Genomic DNA, 21,340 nt, shown 5'->3' on the forward strand with positions numbered 1-21,340 from the left:
CCGTAAGTAACCACGCCTTGGGCACCTTACTTGGCTAATTTACATTTCTATAAAATCTTTTTTTAAACTAAATAAAACCAGACAGAGCTATGGGACAAGTATATTGCGGACATGCTAGAAGAGATCTATCCCATGTCCACAGGTCTATAGGGTAAAACTAGGTGACAGATTCCCTTTACCTCAGATGAGTCCTGTCTCCTCCATGCTTGAGAGAGGAGTCCAACGTTCCCTGTCTCTGAGCCCAGCCACGCCTACTGTGAAGGAGCCCAGCACCGCCCCGCATCCTCCGAATCTCCTCCTTGCTCCCCGTTGTCCCAAAGCTAGAGCACCATAATCTCGCAATGCCAGCACAGGAAAGGAACACTATGCCAACACTGCGCATGCGAGAGTACGGCGCTCTAGCTTTGTGGAGTCGGGGAGAAAGGAGGAGATTCGGAGGATGCGGGGCGGTGCTGGGCTCCAGAAATGTTAGTAACCTCATTTACATATATATAAAATAGTTTTTTTGACACAATAAAAGCACACAGAGCTATAGGGACTGGATATTGCGGATGTGCTAGCGCGATCTAGCAGTGCATGTCCTCAGCTCTATACCCAAAATCCAGGTGACAGGTTCCCTTTAAGGACTTGTTTACAAGACTGTATGGCTTTTTCAGTGTTTTGTGGGACGTTTTTAACGGATCCGTATTTTCTTTCAGTAGTGTTTCCAGTTCCGTTCCGTTTTTCCGTATGGCATATACAATAATTACATAGAAAAAATTGGGCTGGGCATAAAATTTTCAATAGATGGTTCCGCAAAAACGGAACGGATAATGAGTACATTCCTTAAGTGTTTCGTTTTTTTTTGCAGACCCATTGACTTGAATGGAGCCACAGAACGTGATTTGCGGGCAATAATAGGACATGTTCTATCTTTGAACGGAACGGAAAAACGGAAATACAAAAACGGAATGCATATGCAATACACCCGGCCGGCACCCCCATAGAACTGCCTATTCTTGTCCGCAAAAACAGGAAGATAGTTTTCTGGATATTATTTAAGTCCCTCCATGTATTTTACTTCCTGTCCTGGTTCTTTAACTTCCTCCTTTATTTGGATTTTTAGGCTTACATTCACAGAACCAATGCAGTCTATGGGGCCAATACCACATCCACTTACATGTGCAGAGACATTTGCTCTTCTCTTAATGCAAAAGGACCTGCGCTCCCAACGTGATGACATCACCAAGCAATCCCAGCACATGAAATACCCCTTTATTGTTAATTAATTTTTCAGGCATTTCTACCATCAGAATTAGGGTTCATGCACATGACCATATGTATTTTGTGTCCATGTGCATTCGGAGTAACTTCCTTTTTTTTTTTTTTGCGGATCCTTTGAATTGAATGGTTCCGCATGCGGTCCGCATAAAAAAACGGAATGGACACGGAAAGAAAATACGTTTGTGTGCATGAGCCCTTAAAGGGGCTGTCTCACTTCAGCAAATGGCATTTATCATGTAAAGAAAATTACTACATGACACTTACTAATGTATTGTGATTGTCCATATTGCCTCCTTTGCTGGCTTGATTCATTTTCACGTCACATTATACACTGCTCACGTCCATGGCTACAACTAGTGTTGAACAATGCGAGCTTCGGATGCTTCGTTCAAAACTTCGGAATAATACTGTACGGAGATTCATCTCCGTACAGTATTAGAATGTATGGGCTCCGATGAGCCAAAGTTAGTTATTCACGAAGTCGCAAGCGACTTCGTTGAATAACTGCAGTAGTTGATTTTTAAAGTGGAAAAACACTTTAAAACTTGAAACCGAACTCGGATTTGGTTCCAACTAGTACCTCGGAACCGAAGCAGAGTTCAGTTTCAAGTTTTAAAGTGCTTTTCCACTTTAAAAATCAACTACTGAAGGAAAGCAGGCAATATGGACAACCACAATACATTAGTAAGTGCCTTGTATTAACTTTCTCTACATGATAAATGCCATTTACTGACGTGAGACAACCTCTTTAAAGGGATTCTGTCACCAGGTTTCACCCCTGTCAGCTAAAAATATGCTGATGTTCAGGGCGTCTTCACGATTCCTAATGTGGGCTTATAAATGTCATCTGTGGGCTTATTTAGCTAAAAAACTGCTTTTACTAACCTGTCAGTCAAACAAATAAGGTGCCCAAGGGGATGTTAATGGGTGCAAGATGCCCGCCGCACCCACCGCCGTTCGTGCCCAGCGCCACCTTTCCGGACTTCTGCGCCGCCTCCTAATCCTCTGTGCCGCCTCTCGCTCTCCCTCCCTCCCCCCTCCTTCTGCTGTAAGATCTCGCGCTTGCGCACAGGGCTCTGCCTGATGCGCCCGTGCGGACTTCTCCATTTGGCTTCTTACAGCGAAGTGCGCATGCGCCGGCACTTCGCTCAACCCCTGTATGCGCGAGATCTTACAGCAGGAGGAGGAGGGAGGGAGAGCGAGAGGCGGCACAGAGGTTTAGGAGGCGGCGCAGAAGTCTGGAAAGGCGGCGCTGGGTGCGGCCGTCACCTTGCATCCATTAACATCCCCTTGGGCACCTTATTTGTTTGACTGACAGGTTAGTAATAGCTGTTTTTTAGCTAAATAAGCCCACAGATCACATTTATAAGCCCACATCCGTGATGCAGAATGCCCACGGAACGGCACTCGTGTATTGCGGATCCGCAAATACGGTCCGCAATACAGCAACGGGGCGCACACGTTCGTGTGCAGGAGGTCTAACTCTGTGAATCGAGCTTCCGCATACGGGAACTGAATTTACAGCGATTCCTTATTATCTACAGTGCTGCCCATGATTATTCATACCCCTGGCAAATTTGGACTTAAAGGGACACTGACAGGCCCAATAAGCATAATTATCTACAGGGTGGGCCATTTATATGGATACACCTTAATAAAATGGGAATGGTTGGTTATATTAACTTCCTGTTTGTGGCACATTAGTATATGTGAGGGGGGAAACTTTTCAAGATGGGTGGTGACCAAGGTGGCCATTTTGAAGTCGGCCATTTTGAATCCAACTTTTGTTTTTTCAATGTGAAGAAGGTCATGTGACACATCAAACTTATTGGGAATTTCAAACGAAAAACAATGGTGTGCTTGGTTTTTTAAGTAACTTTATTCTTTCATGAGTTATTTACAAGTTTCTGACCACTTATAAAATTGTGTTGGATTGTCAATGCAACCTTCTTCTCCCACTCTTCACACACTGATAGCAACACCGCAGGAGAAATGCTAGCACAGGCTCACTTTCAGCTTCTGCGCATGCGCCCGGCACCCATAGCTTTCTATTGGGCATGCGCCGGATCTCGGAACGTCGGGGACAGCAGAAGCCGCCCAGCGAAGTGAATATTGATGAGCTGGGCGGCGCTTCAAAATGGCGGTTGGGGGGCGGCTGGCTGAGCAGAATGGAAGCTGAAACGCCGCCCCTTGGGCAGAAAGAAAAGCGATTACTTCAGGTTATAAAACATCAGTTTGCTGTATTTATAAGGTGGACAGGGGTTATACTTATATGTTTTTAATGCACATTAGAAGACCTGTGCATGCATATACACTGCTCAAAAAAATAAAGGGAACACAAAAATAACACATCCTAGATCTGAGTTAATTAAATATTCTTCTGAAATACTTTGTTCTTTACATAGTTGAATGTGCTGACAACAAAATCACACAAAAATAAAAAAATGGAAATCTAATTTTTCAACCCATGGAGGTCTGGATTTGGAGTCACCCTCAAAATTAAAGTGGAAAAACACACTACAGGCTGATCCAACTTTGATTTAATGTCCTTAAAACAAGTCAAAATGAGGCTCAGTAGTGTGTGTGTGGCCTCCACGTGCCTGTATGACCTCCCTACAACGCCTGTGCATGCTCCTGATGAGGTGGCGGACGGTCTCCTGAGGGATCACCTCCCAGACCTGGACTAAAGCATCTGCCAACTCCTGGACAGTCTGTGGTGCAACGTGACGTTAGTGGATAGAGCGAGACATGATGTCCCAGATGTGCTCAATTGGATTCAGGTCTGGGGAACGGGCAGGCCAGTCCATAGCATCAATGCCTTCGTCTTGCAGGAACTGCTGACACACTCCAGCCACATGAGGTCTAGCATTGTCTTGCATTAGGAGGAACCCAGGGCCAACCGCACCAGCATATGGTCTCACAAGGGGTCTGAGGATCTCATCTCTGTACCTAATGGCAGTCAGGCTACCTCTGGCGAGCACATGGAGGGCTGTGCGGCCCTCCAAAGAAATGCCACCCCACACCATTACTGACCCAATGCCAAACCGGTCATGCTGGAGGATGTTGTAGGCAGCAGAACGTTCTCCACGGCGTCTCCAGACTGTCACGTCTGTCACATGTGCTCACTGTGAACCTGCTTTCATCTGTGAAGAGCACAGGGCGCCAGTGGCGAATTTGGCAATCTTGGTGTTCTCTGGCAAATGCCAAACGTCCTGCACGGTGTTGGGCTGTAAGCACAACTCCCACCTGTGGACGTCGGGCCCTCATATCACCCTCATGGAGTCTGTTTCTGACCATTTGAGCAGACACATGCACATTTGTGGCCTGCTGGAGGTCATTTTGCAGGGCTCTGGCAGTGCTCCTCCTGTTCCTCCTTGCACAAAGGCGGAGGTAGCGGTCCTGCTGCTGGGTTGTTGACCTCCTACGGCCTCCTCCACGTCTCCTGATGTACTGGCCTGTCTCCTGGTAGCGCCTCCATGCTCTGGACACTACGCTGACAGACACAGCAAACCTTCTTGCCACAGCTCGCATTGATGTGCCATCCTGGATAAGCTGCACTACCTGAGCCACTTGTGAAGGTTGTAGACTCCGTCTCATGCTACCACTAGAGTGAAAGCACCGCCAGCATTCAAAAGTGACCAAAACATCAGCCAGGAAGCATAGGAACTGAGAAGTGGTCTGTGGTCACCACCTGCAGAACCACTCCTTTATTGGGGGTGTCTTGCTAATTGCCTATAATTTCCACCTGTTGTCTATCCCATTGGCACAACAGCATGTGAAATTGATTGTCACCCAGTGTTGCTTCCTAAGTGGACAGTTTGATTTCACAGAAGTGTGATTCACTTGGAGTTACAGTGTGTTGTTTAAGTGTTCCCTTTATTTTTTTGAGCAGTGTATATAGATAATTATGTTTATTGGGCCTGTCAGTGTCCCTTTAGGGTACATGCACACGTTCAGGATTCATGTGCGGAGAATCCGCACTGAAATCCGCAGGTGTTCGCAGGCAAATCTGTGCGGTCAATCCGCATTAATTGGTGCGGATTTGCATACGGATTTGCGTGCGGATTTGGTGCGGATTTTCCGCATGCGGATTTCACTAAGTGAATGAAGAAAATCCGGTCAGGAAAAAAATAATTAATTGACATGTCGCGGATTTTAAAATCCGCACCGCAGGTCAAAATCCGCGCGGAAAAAATCCGCATCGTGTGCATTGAGAATTTCAAATTCTCATAGAATACAATGGACATGACCTACGGTGCGGATTTTCCGCACGCAAATCCGCACGGAAAATCCGCACGCAATCCTGATCGTGTGCAGGGAGCCTAGAAGTTACTTTTATTCAACCAGCAAGTTTGCTTAAATGTAAATAAAAACTGAGAAATGTTTTTCTTCCACAATAATGCCTCTTGTACATCGTCTTATTATCTTTTGGGAGTCACCTATGTCATTTCCCGTGAAAAAATTACTTGCTGGTTGAATAAAAGTAACTTTAAAGAGGACCTTTCACCTGAAAATGAAAGTTAAACTAAAGATATAGCCTTACTTACATGCCCCCGGTATTGCTTATTCAGTCATTCATTTTTCAATCAGTGCCCCCGTTTGTCCGCGCTGCCCCCCGGAATATTTGCCGCCTTGTATGCTAATGAGGCATTCGGCTCAACTGGGTGGGCCTTCAAAAGTTCTCCCGGGCGTGTCATTCTTCTCCCTGGCACGGAACGCATCCAATCAGCTCGCTTCGCTCTTAGCCAGGGAGAAGACGCTCCAGTTCTCGCGAGATTTGCGAGAACTGGAGCGATTTCATCCATCCAGAGCCGGACCCATTTTGAGAGAACTGGAGCGTGTTCTCCCTGGCTAAGAGCGAAGCGCGCTGATTGGATGCGTTCCGTGCCAGGGAGAAGAATGACACGCCCGGGAGAACTCTTGAAGGCCAGCCCAGTTGAGCCGAATGGCTCATTAGCATACAAGGCGGCAAATATTCCGGGGGGCAGCGCGGACAAACGGGGGCACTGATTGAAAAATGAATGACTGAATAAGCAATACCGGGGGCATGTAAGTAAGGCTATATCTTTAGTTTAACTTTCATTTTCAGGTGAAAGGTCCTCTTTAAGTCAAAATTTGCCAGGGGAATGAATAATTATGGGCAGCACTGTATATTTTCTGGACAGCTCTCTCATGGGGAAATCAAATTCTCTTCAGCTGTTCAGAGGGAAGCATCCCTGGGGAAAGTATGACTTCTCTATAACTACTTTCCACGTATACGGAGAGACCGATATCTACCGCTCATCAGAGGAAATGTTCCACTGGCATGTCTGTAAATGATAATTATATAAACCACACATTCTGATGCCAAAGATATAAAGAGATGAGTGGCGTTACACAGGCACCACTTATCTCTTCCGCAGAATCAGCCTTTTGGATATCACTTGCTCCAAGTCCCTTCTATCTCATCTACTGACTGACTTGTGTACTCCCTAAGAGCAGCTGCAGTGTGTATTAGAAACTTCTGTGTCCCTGCTTATAAGCATCTCACATGCTGCAGAACCTCTTTTTGAAGCGATGATGGCATTTCACATCAGTCCATATTTTTCCTGTTACTCTTCAAAAAGAAGCTAATCAGTCACTGCGATTTATGAAGTAAGAATATTAGATGTCACCTCGGCCTGTGGCCTTGTGCTCTATCCTCCATCGTTAGCGATGATCTGGCAGTGTAAGGCCTCATGCACACGACAGTTGTTTTTCTCGGCCTCTGTTCCGTTTTTTTTGCGGATAGGATGGGGACCCATTGATTTCAATGGGTCAGCAAAAAAATGCTGATAGTTCATCCGTTTGTGTTCCGCGTCCGTTGTCCGTGTTTCCCTTCAGCCAAAAAAATAGTGCATGTCCTACTTTTTCCACATTTGCGGACAATGATAGGCATTTATTACAAGGGATCTGTGGAAAAAAATATGATCCTCCCAAAAAAAGGATGCCGCATCTGTTTTTTTTTTGCCGGACGCACAATTTGCGGACGCAATAAACAACTGTCGTGCGCATGAGGCCTTATACTGCTGCCGATTACCCGATAAACGAGCAAACATTAATTCATCGGGTAATTGGAATCATTCAACAGATTTAAAGATCATGGTTTGTCGGCAGTAGATCGTGATGTGTAATTACAATCTGCTGCAGGCAAACAGCGATCAGTATGGGGACGAGCAACGGCATAACGATCGCTCCTCCCCATACTGTGGAGAAGATGGCTGCATGTAATAGCCGGGAAGGAACGTTTCACTCCCTGACAATCGCCCGCTAATCTGCGAGTCTAAGGCCTCTTTCACACGAACGATACAGATTTTGCGTTCAGGGTGCGTTCAGTGAAACTCGCACCATTTTGCAAGCAAGTTCAGTCAGTTTTGTCTGCGATTGCGTTCAGTAGTTCAGTTTTTTCCGCGCGGGTGCAATGCGTTTTGATGCGTTTTTTAACACGCGTGATAAAAAAACAAAAGGTTTACAAACAACATCTCTTAGCATCCATCAGTGAAAAACGCATCGCACCCGCACTTGCTTCCGGATGCAATTCGTTTTTCACTGAAGCCCCATTCACTTCTATGGGGCAAGGGCTGCGTAAAAAAGCAGAATATAGAACATGCTGCATTTTTCACACTCATGTACACAGACCCATTGAAACGAATGGGTCACAATTCAGTGCGGGTGCGATGCATTCAAATCGCGGAAAACTTGCTCGTGTGAAAAGGGCCTAATACAGACAGAATACATTATATTGGAAGTTTTGCAATTCCCTAACATACAGTATACCCCCCCCCCATATCCTATAACTAGAAGAGAATACTTCTGATCGGAGGCCCAGCAGTGTAATCCTGGGGCTCCGATCGGTTACCATGGCAGCCAGGACGCTACTGAAACCCTGGCTGCCATGGTAACATCCCTGATGCTGTGTGCACAGAGCAAAGCGCAGCAGGGACAGTGTGAGGTCCTATTCACCCTGATAGAGATCTATCAGGGTGAATAGGACAAGGGATGAAAAAAATCCCAGGTTCTAGCCCCTAAGGGGGAAATGGTTATTAAATAAAAAGTAAAAAAAAAAAAACACCAAAATATTAAGTATGAATCACCCCCTTTCCCAATTTCACATATAAAATGTATAAATAATAAATAAACATATTACATATCACCACGTCAGAAAAGTCCAAACTATTAAAATATAAAAAAAATCTATGCGGTGAATGCTGGAACAGAAAAAATTTGATAAAAACTGCGCGATTCGCCATTTTTTAAAATGCGGAATGCACGTGGCTTTTTTGGTTTATTTTTTTCAAGTGGTATCGAATATCGCAATACTTTTTCATGGTATCGAAACCGAATCAAAAATTTGGTATCACAACAACTCTACTAAGAGGTCTATTTTCCTGTATGGTTTATGAATGGAACGCACTGCCCAGAGATCACAGAGAGGACTATAGGGTCAGGTGGGGCCTCCTGAGACTTCACATACTGGGAGTTCCCCAGGGCACATTGCTCACCTCCAATGTCAGTAACATACCCTCCACAGTTACACCACAGTATTAGAGCCACATTGTGCCGTAGCTAGGACCGTGGGGTAGATAACCAGAATGTGCCCCTTCACCTTGTCCTATGGCTAGAGAGTGTACCCCCATAAACAGTGCCCTCCCAGGAAATGCAACCTTTATGTCCTGCTGGGGTCTAAGAGAGCTTACATTTTAGGGCTCATGCACACGACCGTATGTATTTTGCGGTCTGCAAAAAATACGGATGACGTCTGTGTGCATTGCGTATTTTGCGGAAAGGAACAGCTGCCCCCTAATAGAACAGTCCTATCCTTGTGGAACGGACAGACGGACATGGAATGCACATTGAGTAACTTCCATCCATTGAAATTAATGGTTCCACATACGGCCTGCAAAAAAATGGAATGGACATGGAAAAAAAATAAGTTTGTGTGCATGAGCCCTTAGGGAGACTCCAGAAAAAACAAGGAGGGTTGCCAAATAGGCAATAGATTGTCCTAGATATAGTGACAGCCATATTGCCCCCAGGACTATCCATTTTGAGGTCCACAAATCACGGATCCACAAAATTTGGACATCCGTGTGCTATCCGCATCTCCGTGATGAAAAAGATGGAGCATGTCCTGTTCTGGCGGACCGAATGAAGTCAATGGGTCCGCAAGAAAATGCGGATTGCACTCAGACTGCATCCGTGATTTGCGTACCGTAAAAGGGATACAGTCGTGTGCTTGAGACCTTATAGTGACAGCCACAGTGCTCACAGAGATGTCAGGTACACTATACTGTGCAGCAGTCCAATCTATTGTGTATAAGACTGCCCTATAACTGCCTCCTGTGCATTCATCCCAGATCCCACCCAGTGTCACTATGCCACCCACTGCTCCCTGCACAACCACCAGACGTAGCCCGGTTCAATTCTTATTGCATTGAGTTTTGCACAGTCTACCGCTCAAATCCCTGCGTGACAGATTTGGTGCTTAAAGAATGGTAGGGGTTCAGTCTTCTGAATGGTCACAATTAGCTTTTTCTGCACAGAAGACATTATACAGGCGACTAGTAATGGTTTCCCTGCAGAAATAGCCACCCCTTGATGTTCTATAGGCCTACGTATTATATATATGAATAACTGCAATTTTCGTACTCCTCCTCGGCTAAAAATACTCCTCGTGAAAGATAAGGGAAGTATTTTTACTCTTCCGGAAAAAATGTAGTTTGACCTCTGGTAATGAGGGTTTTGACTCCACAGGTGTTATGCACAGCAGAAGGTGCAAGGTGAAAAATTTTACATTTTCCACAGATATACCACTTCAGTGCCCAACATTGTGTGCCCACCGCACTTGTTTTTATGCCATGCTTTTTTAGACACACCCTACATGTGGCCCGAATCTTCTGCCTGAAAATATGGTCAGGATTAAGGGGCACCCTGCACATTTTGATGCCCAGTGTGGTGATTTAACACCTCTTCTGCTGATAAATGTAGAAGTTCTGAAATAATAAATGGAACCCCCGAGAAGTGACCCCATTTTGGAAACTACATCCCTTAAAGAGGTTGTTTCATCACAGACAATGGGGGCATATCGCTAGGATATGCCCCCATTGTCTTATAGGTGCGGGTCCCACCGCTGGCACCCGAACCTATATTGAGAACGGAGCCCCGCAAAGTGGTGGCTGAAGGACTCCGGTCCGGCCACCACCAAGTGCGCTCCCCATAGAAGTAAATGGGAGTGCACCGCACATGACCGGCCACCGCTCCCATTCACTTCTAGGGGCCCGATGGAAATAGCAGAGCCAGCTCTCAGCTATTTTCGGTGGCCCCATAGAAAATGAATAGAGGGGGGTTGCACATGCGCCTCCAAGACTTTCGGGGAGCCGTTCTTGATATAGGTGCGGGTCCCTGTGGTGCCCTCATTGTCTGTAATAAGACAACCCCTTTAAGGGGCGCAGTGAGCATTTTCACACCACAGGCATTTTGCAGAAGTTAATGAGCAGGGAACTGTGCACAGTGAAAATTGAAAGGTTTCCACAGATATGGCATTTCAGTGCCCAATATGCAGTGCCCAGCTTGTGCCATCTGAGACAAACCATGCCCCTTAAATGCAGGTGCTAGTGGGTACAGAAATGCCATAAATATTAATATAAACTGCGGTTTACATGGTTTATAGGCGCCATGTTGTGCCATATTGCTTTCAAACAGCCTCTGAGGTACCAGTACAGCCATTTTCTGACAACCATACTTTTTTTTTTTTTATGTTTTTGAACACTTTTTATTTCGCTTTTTGGGAAACAGGAAAAAGAAAAGGTAGCAATTTTGCCATTACGTTTTGGGTTTTGTTATTGGGACAACACCATGTGGGAAAGATGACATGTTAGTCTACTTTAAGGCTCCATTCACACGTCCGCAAAATGGGTCTGCATCCGTTCCACAATTTTGCGGAACGGGTTCGGACCTATTCATTCTCTATGGGGACGGAATGGATGCGGACAGCACACAGTGTGCTGTCTGCAGCCGCAATTGCGGAGCGCGGCCCCGATCTTCGAGTCCACAGCTCCGCAAAAGATAGAACATGTCCTATTCTTGTCCACAACTTGCGGACAAGAATAGGCATTTCTATAGGGGTGCCGGGCGGGTGTGTGGCGGATCCGCAATTTGCAAGTCCGCAACACACCATGGACGTGTGAATGGAGCCTAACACTTGCATTTTGGCTTTCCTTTTGTGAGATCCGTTAAAGCTCTCACAAGCGGTCCAAAACGGATCAGTTTGCATTCTAATGCATTCTGAATTGAAAAGGATCCGCTCAGAATGCATCAGTTTGCATCAGTTCAGTCTCCATTCCGCTTTGGAGGCGGACACCAGAACGCTGCTTGCAGCGTTTTGGTGTCCGTCTGATGAAACTGAGCCAAACGGATCCGTCCTGGCACACAATGAAAGTCAATGGGGACAGATCCATTTTTTTTACAATATGGCACAATAGAAAACGGATCCGTCCTCCATTGACTTTCAATGGTGTTCAAGACGGATCTGTCTTTGCTATGTTAAAGATAATACAAACGGATCCGTTCTGAACGGATGCAGACGGCTGTATTATCTGAACGGATCCGTCCATGACGGATGCGCACAAAACGCGAGTGTGAAAGTAGCCTTATCTTTATTCTGCTGGTCAGTACGATTACAGAGACACCACTTTTATAGTTGTTTTTTTTTTTAAGTATTGCTTCTTTTACAGAAAGCATTTTTGAAAAAATAAAATAAAAATCACATTTAGGCCTCTTGCACATGACCGTATGGCTTTTTCAGAATTTTGCGGTCCGCAAAAACGGATCCGCAAAAAATACGGATGACGTCTGTGTGCATTCAGTTTTTTGCAGAACGGAACAGCTGGCCCCTAATGGAACAGGACTATCCTTGTCGGTCATGCAGACAATAATAGGACCTGTTCTATCTTTGAACGGAACGGAAATACGGAAACGGAATGCATACCGAGTACATTCAGTTTTTTTTGCGGATCCATTGAAATGAATGGTTCCGTATACGGTATACAGAATGCAAAAAATGGAACGGAAACGGAAAAAAAAAAACGTTAGTCTGCAAGAGGACTTATTGTGTCACCATTTTTAAATTTTTCTGGCATTGGTCTTGTGTGAGGGCTTGTTTTTGCTGGATATGGTGACGTTTTCATTGGTACCATTTTGGTGGTAAAAAATACTTTTTGATCACCCTGGCATAGTTTTTATTTTTTATAGTATGCACTTGATGGTAGATCATGTGATATTTTTAAAGAGCAGGTCATTTAAGATTTGGCGATATCAAATATGTAAATTTTTTTACACATTTTTATTTTTTTGCCATTTTCTGACAGCCATATTTTTATTTTTATGGCAATGGTCTTGTGTGGGGGGCTCCTATTTTGCGGGATGAGGTGACGTTTTTATTGGGACCGCTCGCCCAGTGCACCGTACATGTCCAGCACAAGTCTGGAACTTCCAACATGTACAGCGAAGGTTTACACTGGGTTCAGACCTGAGCGTATTTTATATGCGCGTTTTTGTCGCGCGTTTTTGTGCATAGTCAACGCGCGTATTACGAGCGTTTGTGTGATTGACAGCAGTGTCCTATGGCCGCAAACACGCGACAAAACGCCCCAAAGAAGCTCAAGAACTTGTTTATGCGTCGGGCGTTTTTCAGCGCGTTCGAACGCACTGTAAAAACGCGAAAATGTGAACCAGTCCCATAGGGAAGCATTGGTTTGCATCGGTTATGCGTTTTACAGCGCGTTCGAACGCGCTGTAAAACGCGCAAGTGTGAACTTAGGGTTAAGGATTTTAATGAAAACTGGAAAACTACTTTAAAGGGATATTCCCATCTTGGACATTTATGTCATATCCACAAAATATATATATATATATATATATATATATATATATATAAAAAAGGATGTATATATGTGTGTATGTTCCGTGAAAACTCAAAAACGCAACCATCCATTTCAATGAAACTTGGTATACACATCCCTTGCTACCAGGAAAGAAATCTCAGCTCTCTAGGACGTACCATTCCTGAGATATTCCCCAAAAATAACCTGCATTAGCCAATACAAGCCTGCAAGTCTTTCTCTTCATATCCTAACTGCCATACACACGGTCACATGTCCCTTATCAGCCAATAGAAGCTCGCAGGCTCTTACTCTCCACACACACACACACACACACACAGCTTTAGGGCTCTTTCACACTTGCGTTATTGTCTTCCGGCATAGAGTTCCGTCGTCGGGACTCTATGCCGGAAGAATACTGATCAGGATTATCCTAATGCATTCTGAATGGAGAGTAATCCGTTCAGGATGCATCAGGATGTCTTCAGTTCCGGTACGGAACGTTTTTTGGCCGGAGAAAATACCGCAGCATGCTGCGCTTTTTGCTCCGGCCAAAAATCCTGAAGACTTGCCGCAAGGCCGGATCCGGGATCAATGCCCATTGAAAGGCATTGATCCGGATCCGGCCTTAAGCTAAACGTCGTTTCGGCGCATTGCCGGACCCGACATTTAGCTTTTTCTGAGTGGTTACCATGGCTGCCGGGACGCTAAAGTCCTGACAGCCATGGTAAGTGTAGCGGGGAGCAGGGGAGCAGCATACTTACCGTCCGTGCGGCTCCCCGGGCGCTCCAGAGTGACGTCAGGGCGCCCCAAGCGCATGGATCACGTGATCACATGGATCACGTCATCCATGCGCATGGGGCGCTCTGACGTCATTCTGGAGCGCCCGGGGAGCCGCACGGACTGTAAGTATACCGCTCCCCCGCTCCCCGCTCCTACTATGGCAACCAGGACTTTAATAGCGTCCTGGGTGCCATAGTAACACTGAAAGCATTTGGAAGACGGTTCCGTCTTCAAATGCTTTCAGTACACTTGCGTTGTTACGGATCCGGCAGGCACCTCCGGCAACGGAAGTGCATGCCGGATCCCAACAACGCAAGTGTGAAAGAGGCCTTACTCCAGGTTTCCATAACAACCCAACCAACCCAAGTCGCAGGACACATAGGGCACAACTACACTGCTACATGCATCCATCTTGGATGGATTTTTTTGCGACTGTCGTGTCACAGTCGCAACATGTCGCAGTGCGACACCATAGCCTATCATTATAAAAATTGTTAAGACAAAATGTTGCACAACACATGTCGTCGCGTAGCCCTAGCCTTAAAGGGGTTATCCCATCTTAGACAATGGGGGCATATCGCTAGGATATGCCCCCATTGTCCGATAGGTGCGGGTCCCACCTACAAGGAGAACAGAGTGGAGAAAGTTGAGGAGGACGCACTGCACATGCGCCCTCCATTCATTTCTATGGAGGCGCCAAAAATAGCCGAGCGCTGGCTCGGCTATTTCCGTCGGCCCCATAGAAATGAATGGGAGCGGGGTCCGCGCATGCGCGGTGCGCTCCCATTCACTTGAATGGGAGAGGCGGGGAGCTGCGTCTGGTGGTGGACGGACCCCGGGAAACACTCCCCGGCTCCGTTCTCCTTGTAGGTGCAGGTCCCAGAGGTGGGACCCGCACCTATCAGACAATGGGGGCATATCCTAGCGAAATGCCCCCATTGTCTAAGATGGGATAACACCTTTAAAGGGGTAGGGCCCTGTGGAGGTCACTTAAAGGGGCGAGCACTGTGGAGGTCACTGTTAAAGGGACAGACAATGTGGAGGCCACTGAGAAAGGGATGGACACTGTGGAGGTCACTGTTAAAGGGATGGGCACTGGGGAGGTCACTGTTAAAGGGGCAGACACTGTGGAGGTCCCTGTTAAAGGGGCGAAGTGCTGTATAGGTCGCTATTAAGGCTACTTTAACACTTGCGTTCGGGGTTCCGCTTGTGAGTTCCGTTTGAAGGCTCTCACAAGCGGCCCCGAACGGATCCGTACAGCCCCAATGCATTCTGAGTGGATGCGGATCCGCTCAGAATGCATCAGTTTGGCACCGTTTGGCCTCCGTTCCGCTCTGCAGGCGGACACCTGAACGCAGCTTGCAGCGTTTTCGTGTCCGCCTTGCCGTGCGGAGCCAAACGGATCCGTCCAGACTTACAATGCAAGTCAATGGGGACGGATCCGTTTGAAGTTGACACAATATGGTGCAATTGCAAACGGATCCGTCCCCCATTGAGTTTCAATGTAAAGTCAGGAGTCCCTATTAATATACCATCGGATCGGAGTTTTCTCCAATCCGATGGTATATTTTAACTTGAAGCATCCCCATCACCATGGGAACGCCTCTATGTTAGAATATACCATCGGATTTGAGTTAGATCTTGAAACTCAGATCCGACAGTATATTCTAACACAGAGGCGTTCCCATGGTGATGGGGACGCTTCAAGTTAGAATATACTAAAAGAACTGTGTACATGACTGCCCCCTGCTGCCTGGCCACCAATGAGTTAAAAACAGGGGGGGGGGGGGAGGCCGCACTGGCCACCAATGAGTTAAAAACAGGGGGGGGAGGGGGGCCGGCCGCACTGGCCACCAATGAGTTAAAAACAGGGGGGGGGGGGGGGGGGTCCGGCCGCACTGGCCACCAATGAGTTAAAAACAGGGGGGGAGGGGGGTCCGGCCGCACTGGCCACCAATGAGTTAAAAACAGGGGGGGAGGGAGGGGGGCCCGGCCGCACTGGCCACCAATGAGTTAATATAGGGGAGGGAGGGGGGTCAGGCAGCAGGGGGCAGTCATGTACACAGTTATTTTAGTATATTCTAACTTGAAGCGTCCCCATCACCATGGGAACGCCTCTGTGTTAGAATATACTGTCGGATCTGAGTTTTCACGAAGTGAACAATCAGATCTGAAAAAAACTGTTATGCAGACGGATCCGTTCTGAACGGATGCAAGCGTTTGCATTATAGGAGTGGATCCATCTGTACAGACACCAGACGGATCCGCTCCTAACGCAAGTGTGAAAGTAGCCTAAAGCAGCGCGCCCCTGAGAAGGTCAATGTCAAGGGAGTGAGGTGCTGTAAAACTCACTGCTAAAGGGGTGGGCTGCTGTGAAGCTCAAAGTTAAGGGGACGGGCTGCTGTAGATGTCCCATTGTAAGGAGGTGTAGCATGTGAGGGGTCAGTGTTAAGGGGTGAGGGACTATGGAGTTTACTGTTAATGGGGCGGGGTACTGTAGAGGTCACTGTTATGGGGGATACTGTGGATATCTTTTAGCGACACATACAAACATGAAATGAAATAGATGAAATATACCCGTGCAAAGCCGGGTCTTCTGCTAGTAGGATATAAAATTCCGCCAGATGCAGGCCCCACAGGAACCCACACCTATCTAATTCGCATATATTACATAATTTTTCTCAGCAATGTGGGCACATATGAACATGGGACCAACACAGATGCCTTCAGCTGCCAAACGCACATGTAACCAGTGATGGCCAGTTCGCAGTGTTGGCCAGCGAACACATGCGATCTGCCATCTAAGGCTACTTTCACACTAGCGTTCTGCTGTCCGCTCGTGAGCTCCGTTTGAAGGGGCTCACGAGCGGAGCAGAACGCTTCCGTCCAGCCCTGATGCAGTCTGAATGGATGCGGATCCGCTCAGACTGCATCAGTCTGGCGGCGTTCAGCCTCCGCTCCGCTCGCCTCCGCACGGCCAGGCGGACAGCTGAACGCTGCTTGCAGCGTTCGGGTGTCCGCCTGGCCGTGCGGAGGCGTGCGGATCCGTCCAGACTTACAATGTAAGTCAATGGGAACGGATCCGCTTGAAGATGACACCATATGGCTCAATCTTCAAGCGGATCCGTCCCCCATTGACTTTACATTGAAAGTCTGAACGGATCCGCTCAGGCTACTTTCGCACTTAGAAATTTTTCTAAGTTATTAATGCAGACGGATCCGTACTGAACGGAGCCTCCGTCTGCATTAATATGATCGGATCCGTTCAGAACGGATCCGATCAAGCGCAAGTGTGAAAGTAGCCTTAACTGACAAGTCCGGCGAGGCACAGGTAAGTCCTTACCTGTGCCTGTGCGCGAGCCGGTCTGAAATTCTGAAATAAAATGCGGTCTCCAGGAGCAGGCCGTTCCAAGAACGCCCCCCGGAGGCTGTTCTCGGAACTGCCTGCTCCCGGAGACCACATTTCATTTCAGACCGGCTCGCGCACAGGCACAGGTAAGGCTACTTTTACACCTGCGTTAGGTGCGGATCAGTCTGGTATCTGCACAGACGGATCCGCACCTATAATGTAAACGCTTGTATCCGTTCAGAACGGATCCGTTTGCATTACCATGAACAAAAAAATATATATATATATATTATTTTTTTTGTTCACGATAATGCAAACGGATCCGTTTTGACTTACATTGAAAGTCAATTGGAGGCGGATCCGTTTTCAATTGCACCATACTGTGTCAGTGAAAACGGATCCGTCCCCATTGACTTACATTGTAAGTCAGGACGGATCCGTTTGGCTCAGTTTCGTCAGACGGACATCAAAACTCTGCAGGCAGCCTCCAGAGCGGAATGGAGGCTGAACGGAGGCAAACTGATGCATTCTGAACGGATCCTTAGCCATTCAGAATGCATTGGGACTGAACTGATCAGTTTTGGGCCGCTTGTGAGATCCCAAAACACAAAACAGCAGTAACACATACAGTTTATGGGATTCTTTCTATGTCATTTTACATTCAAAACAACAACAAAAAAAACAACAACGCGGGAGAAAATGGCACATGTCAAAATAACTATACGGAATGCGACATCAGGGTGTGATGTCAGCTGGGACCCCAATCCTCCATCACCCTCTGATGGGAAAAAAAAGCAAAAGACATGAGCAGCCACCTCTCCACCAAATACAGGGACCTAACAATCTATCTATATATATAAAGAAGGACATATGTATGTGTGTTCCACGATCACTCAAAAATGCAACCGTCGATTTCAATGAACCTTGGTATACACATCACTTGCTACCTGGAAAGTAATCTTGTGGGGGTCACAGGTCTCTAGGACGTACCGTTCCTAAGATGTTCCCAAAAAATGCAAATATGGCACATCACATGACCTACATTAGCCAATAGAAGCCTGCAGGTCTTTCTCTTCATATCCCAACTGCCATACACACGGTCACATGTCCCTTATCAGCCAATAGAAGCTCGCAGGTCTGCCAGTCTCCACACACACAGTTTTACACCAGGTTTCCATAACAACCCTCCCATTTTTCTTCACCGCTGCAGGTCAGCTTTAAAGGAGCAGGGTGCTATGGATGAGACTGTTAAGGGAGCAGAGTGCTGTGGAGGTGACAGTTCAGGGGGCAGGTAGGGTGGCTATTCAGGCCACCCTCAAAAGACTGACTTAAAACTCCCGCCCCCAGAACCCACGCCCCAATCCCGTTAGAACACGCCCCCCACCCCACAGCCAACAGGGATTGAAAAAAATGAAGGTAAAACTCATCTTCTGTCAGCTGCAGGGGAGGGAGGGAGGGTGACCTTCTCCCTGCAGCTCACGCTCAGACAGTACAGTGCTGCTGTCTGAGAGTGAGCTCTTCAAAAGGACATCCCTGTGTGAGACATTCCCAAAAAAAGCATTAGACAATAAAAGCCTGGTCACATGACCCTTATTAGCCAATAGAAGCTCGCAGGCCCTTAGTCTCCACATACACACAGTTTTACACCAGGTTTCCATAACAACCCAGCCATTTTTCTTCACTGCTGTAAGTCAGCTTTAAAGGGGCAGGGTGCTGTAGATGTCACTGTTATGGGGGGATACTGTCGATATCTTTTAATGTCACACACAAACATTAAATGAAATAGATGAAATATACCCGAGCGAAGCCGGCTCCTTCTGCTAGTGACATATAAACCCGCCCTGCTATGTAGCATGTAAACCTGCCACCTCTGCTCTAATTATGTCATGGTTATAGAAGTTCTTGGGGTGATGAACTAGGAAGCTCAGGATGAACACTACTCATGTTCACAAACATAGTAGAACATGGGTAGCGATGGTGCGTCCGGGCTGCCATCTACGGGGCGCCTCCTGAAATAGCTTATCACAGCCTCATCACTGGGAACAGCATTACAATGTAGCAAAGGGTCGTTCTGCTGGGAAATGTGAATGCATTGTATGGCGCCACGGAATGTGACGGCGCTATAACTTATACAATACACAATAATAATAATAATTCATGTCTCAGGATCAGGACAAAGGTCCAATCGTGGGTATTAACCATTCATGGTCTGCTTGAGTCCGGAGTCACACAGTCATGGAGCCATACACTGCCCCCCCACAGAGCAGGACACATCTGACACCACATGTGAGGAACCTGTGACACCGCACAGTGCTCCGTAACCTGTGAAACTACAACTCCCAGTACGCCAAGATAACATATGTCAGAGCATGCTGGGAGTTGTAGTTTGACAACAGCTGGACAGCCACAGGTTGCAGCCACGGACGTCTCGTAGACTCCTGGCTGTCTCTTCCTAGTAGTACTGCTCTGGGCTGTGACACAGTCCTGCTTCTGCCTCCCCCTCTCTCCATGGCCTCTTCACTCTCTATGTCCCCTCTCTAATCTAGAGGATGTCTCCAGCCAGTGACGGCTGTCCCCGCTTCTTACCTTCCTCCTGATCTGGCCCGATGTAGAAACTTTCCGGCGCAGTTTCTGTTGCTCGGGCTCCGGCTCACTATCCGATGAATCCTCGGCCGGGACCCCGGGAGCCGTCGCAGCCAGGGAGGCCGCCATCACTACGAAAAGCCGGGGACATGGACACAGGGTCAGCTACAGGGGACCGGGATCCTCTATGGGAGGCAGCGACATCTGGCGGCAGCTGCAATTCAGCAATAGCGACATCTGCTGGTCACTTGGTGCAAGCGTTGTGAGAGAGAATCAAACTTCCCACAATGCTTTGCGCGTGTGCGGCATCTTGTCCCGTCAGGAACGTCTGTCCGTTATGAATAAAGTTTATTAAAATGAGCGCCGTGCATTCCATACAGATATTACACGAACGCCAGAGAACCGCGGCATTACCTAACGGACAACAATCAGGAGATCTGTCTGTGGACATGCGTTCTCTGAGCTTTCATATCCCGGGACACCTGTACAGAAGTCTCTCAGCTCAAGTGAAGCAAAAGCCGCTAAGCTGAGGTTACACGTGGGCATTTTGATTTTGTGGTAAAACCCTGCGTTTTTTTCAGAGTTTTTTTTTTTTTAAGTCCTATAGAGAAATCTGTGAGTAAAACTGCAGAAAAAACGCACTTCCAGCATAGTGTGTATATATATAAAAAAAGGCACTGAGAAAATGTCACATATAAAAAAAAGCATTGACCTCTGCAGGACGCAGCCTATTTTGGCCTTCAGGTTGCAGCCTCACTTTTCAAATCTGTCACATGTCACTTTATGTGGTAATCACTTAGGAATGTTTTTACTTATCCACCCCATTCGGAGGCAGTTGTTTTTTTTGACGCCTTGTACTTTATGTTAGTGGCAAATTTCAGTTCATTTGCTGTTTTTTTTTGTTTTTTTTTTCCTTAACCACCTCAGCCCCCAGTGCTTAAACACCCTTAATGACCAGGCCACTTTTTACACTTCTGACCTACACTACTTTCACCGTTTATTGCTCGGTCATGCAACTTACCACCCAAATTAATTTTACCTCCTTTTCTTCTCACTAATAGAGCTTTCATTTGGTGGTATTTCATTACTGCTGACATTTTTACTTTTTTTGTTATTAATTGAAATTTAACGATTTTTTTGCAAAAAAATGACATTTTTCACTTTCAGTTGTAAAATTTTGCAAAAAAAAACGAGATCCATATAGAAATTTTGCTCTAAATTTATTATTATACAGGTCTTTGATAACAAAAAATGTTTGGGTAAAAAAAAAAATGGTTTGGGCAAAAGTTATAGCATTTACAAACTATAGTACAAAAATGTGAATTTCCGCTTTTTGAAGCAGCTCTGACTTTCTGAGCACCTGTCATGTTTCCTGAGGTTCTACAATGCCCAGACAGTAGAAACACCCCACAAATGACCCCATTTCGGAAAGTAGACACCGTAAGGTATTCGCTAATGGGCATAG

At 46.7% G+C, this 21,340-nt stretch overlaps 1 protein-coding gene across 3 annotated transcripts in view; it reads right to left on the reverse strand.

The window, feature by feature from the left end:
* The window catches only part of DGKD (diacylglycerol kinase delta), a 141,589-nt gene extending 121,536 nt beyond the window's left edge, over positions 1-20,053 (reverse strand). For all 3 annotated transcript variants that reach the window (XM_040427949.1, XM_040427950.1, XM_040427948.1), the window contains exon 1: positions 19,879-20,053. In XM_040427949.1, coding sequence (XP_040283883.1) covers positions 19,879-20,004 — 126 coding nt within the window. In that variant the 5' untranslated portion in view covers positions 20,005-20,053. The remainder of the gene's footprint in view (positions 1-19,878) is intronic.
* Positions 20,054-21,340: the final 1,287 nt, after the last annotated feature.

Source organism: Bufo bufo, chromosome 4 (assembly GCF_905171765.1).
Source record: "Bufo bufo chromosome 4, aBufBuf1.1, whole genome shotgun sequence".
In the NCBI taxonomy this organism is placed as follows: Eukaryota; Metazoa; Chordata; class Amphibia; order Anura; family Bufonidae; genus Bufo; species Bufo bufo.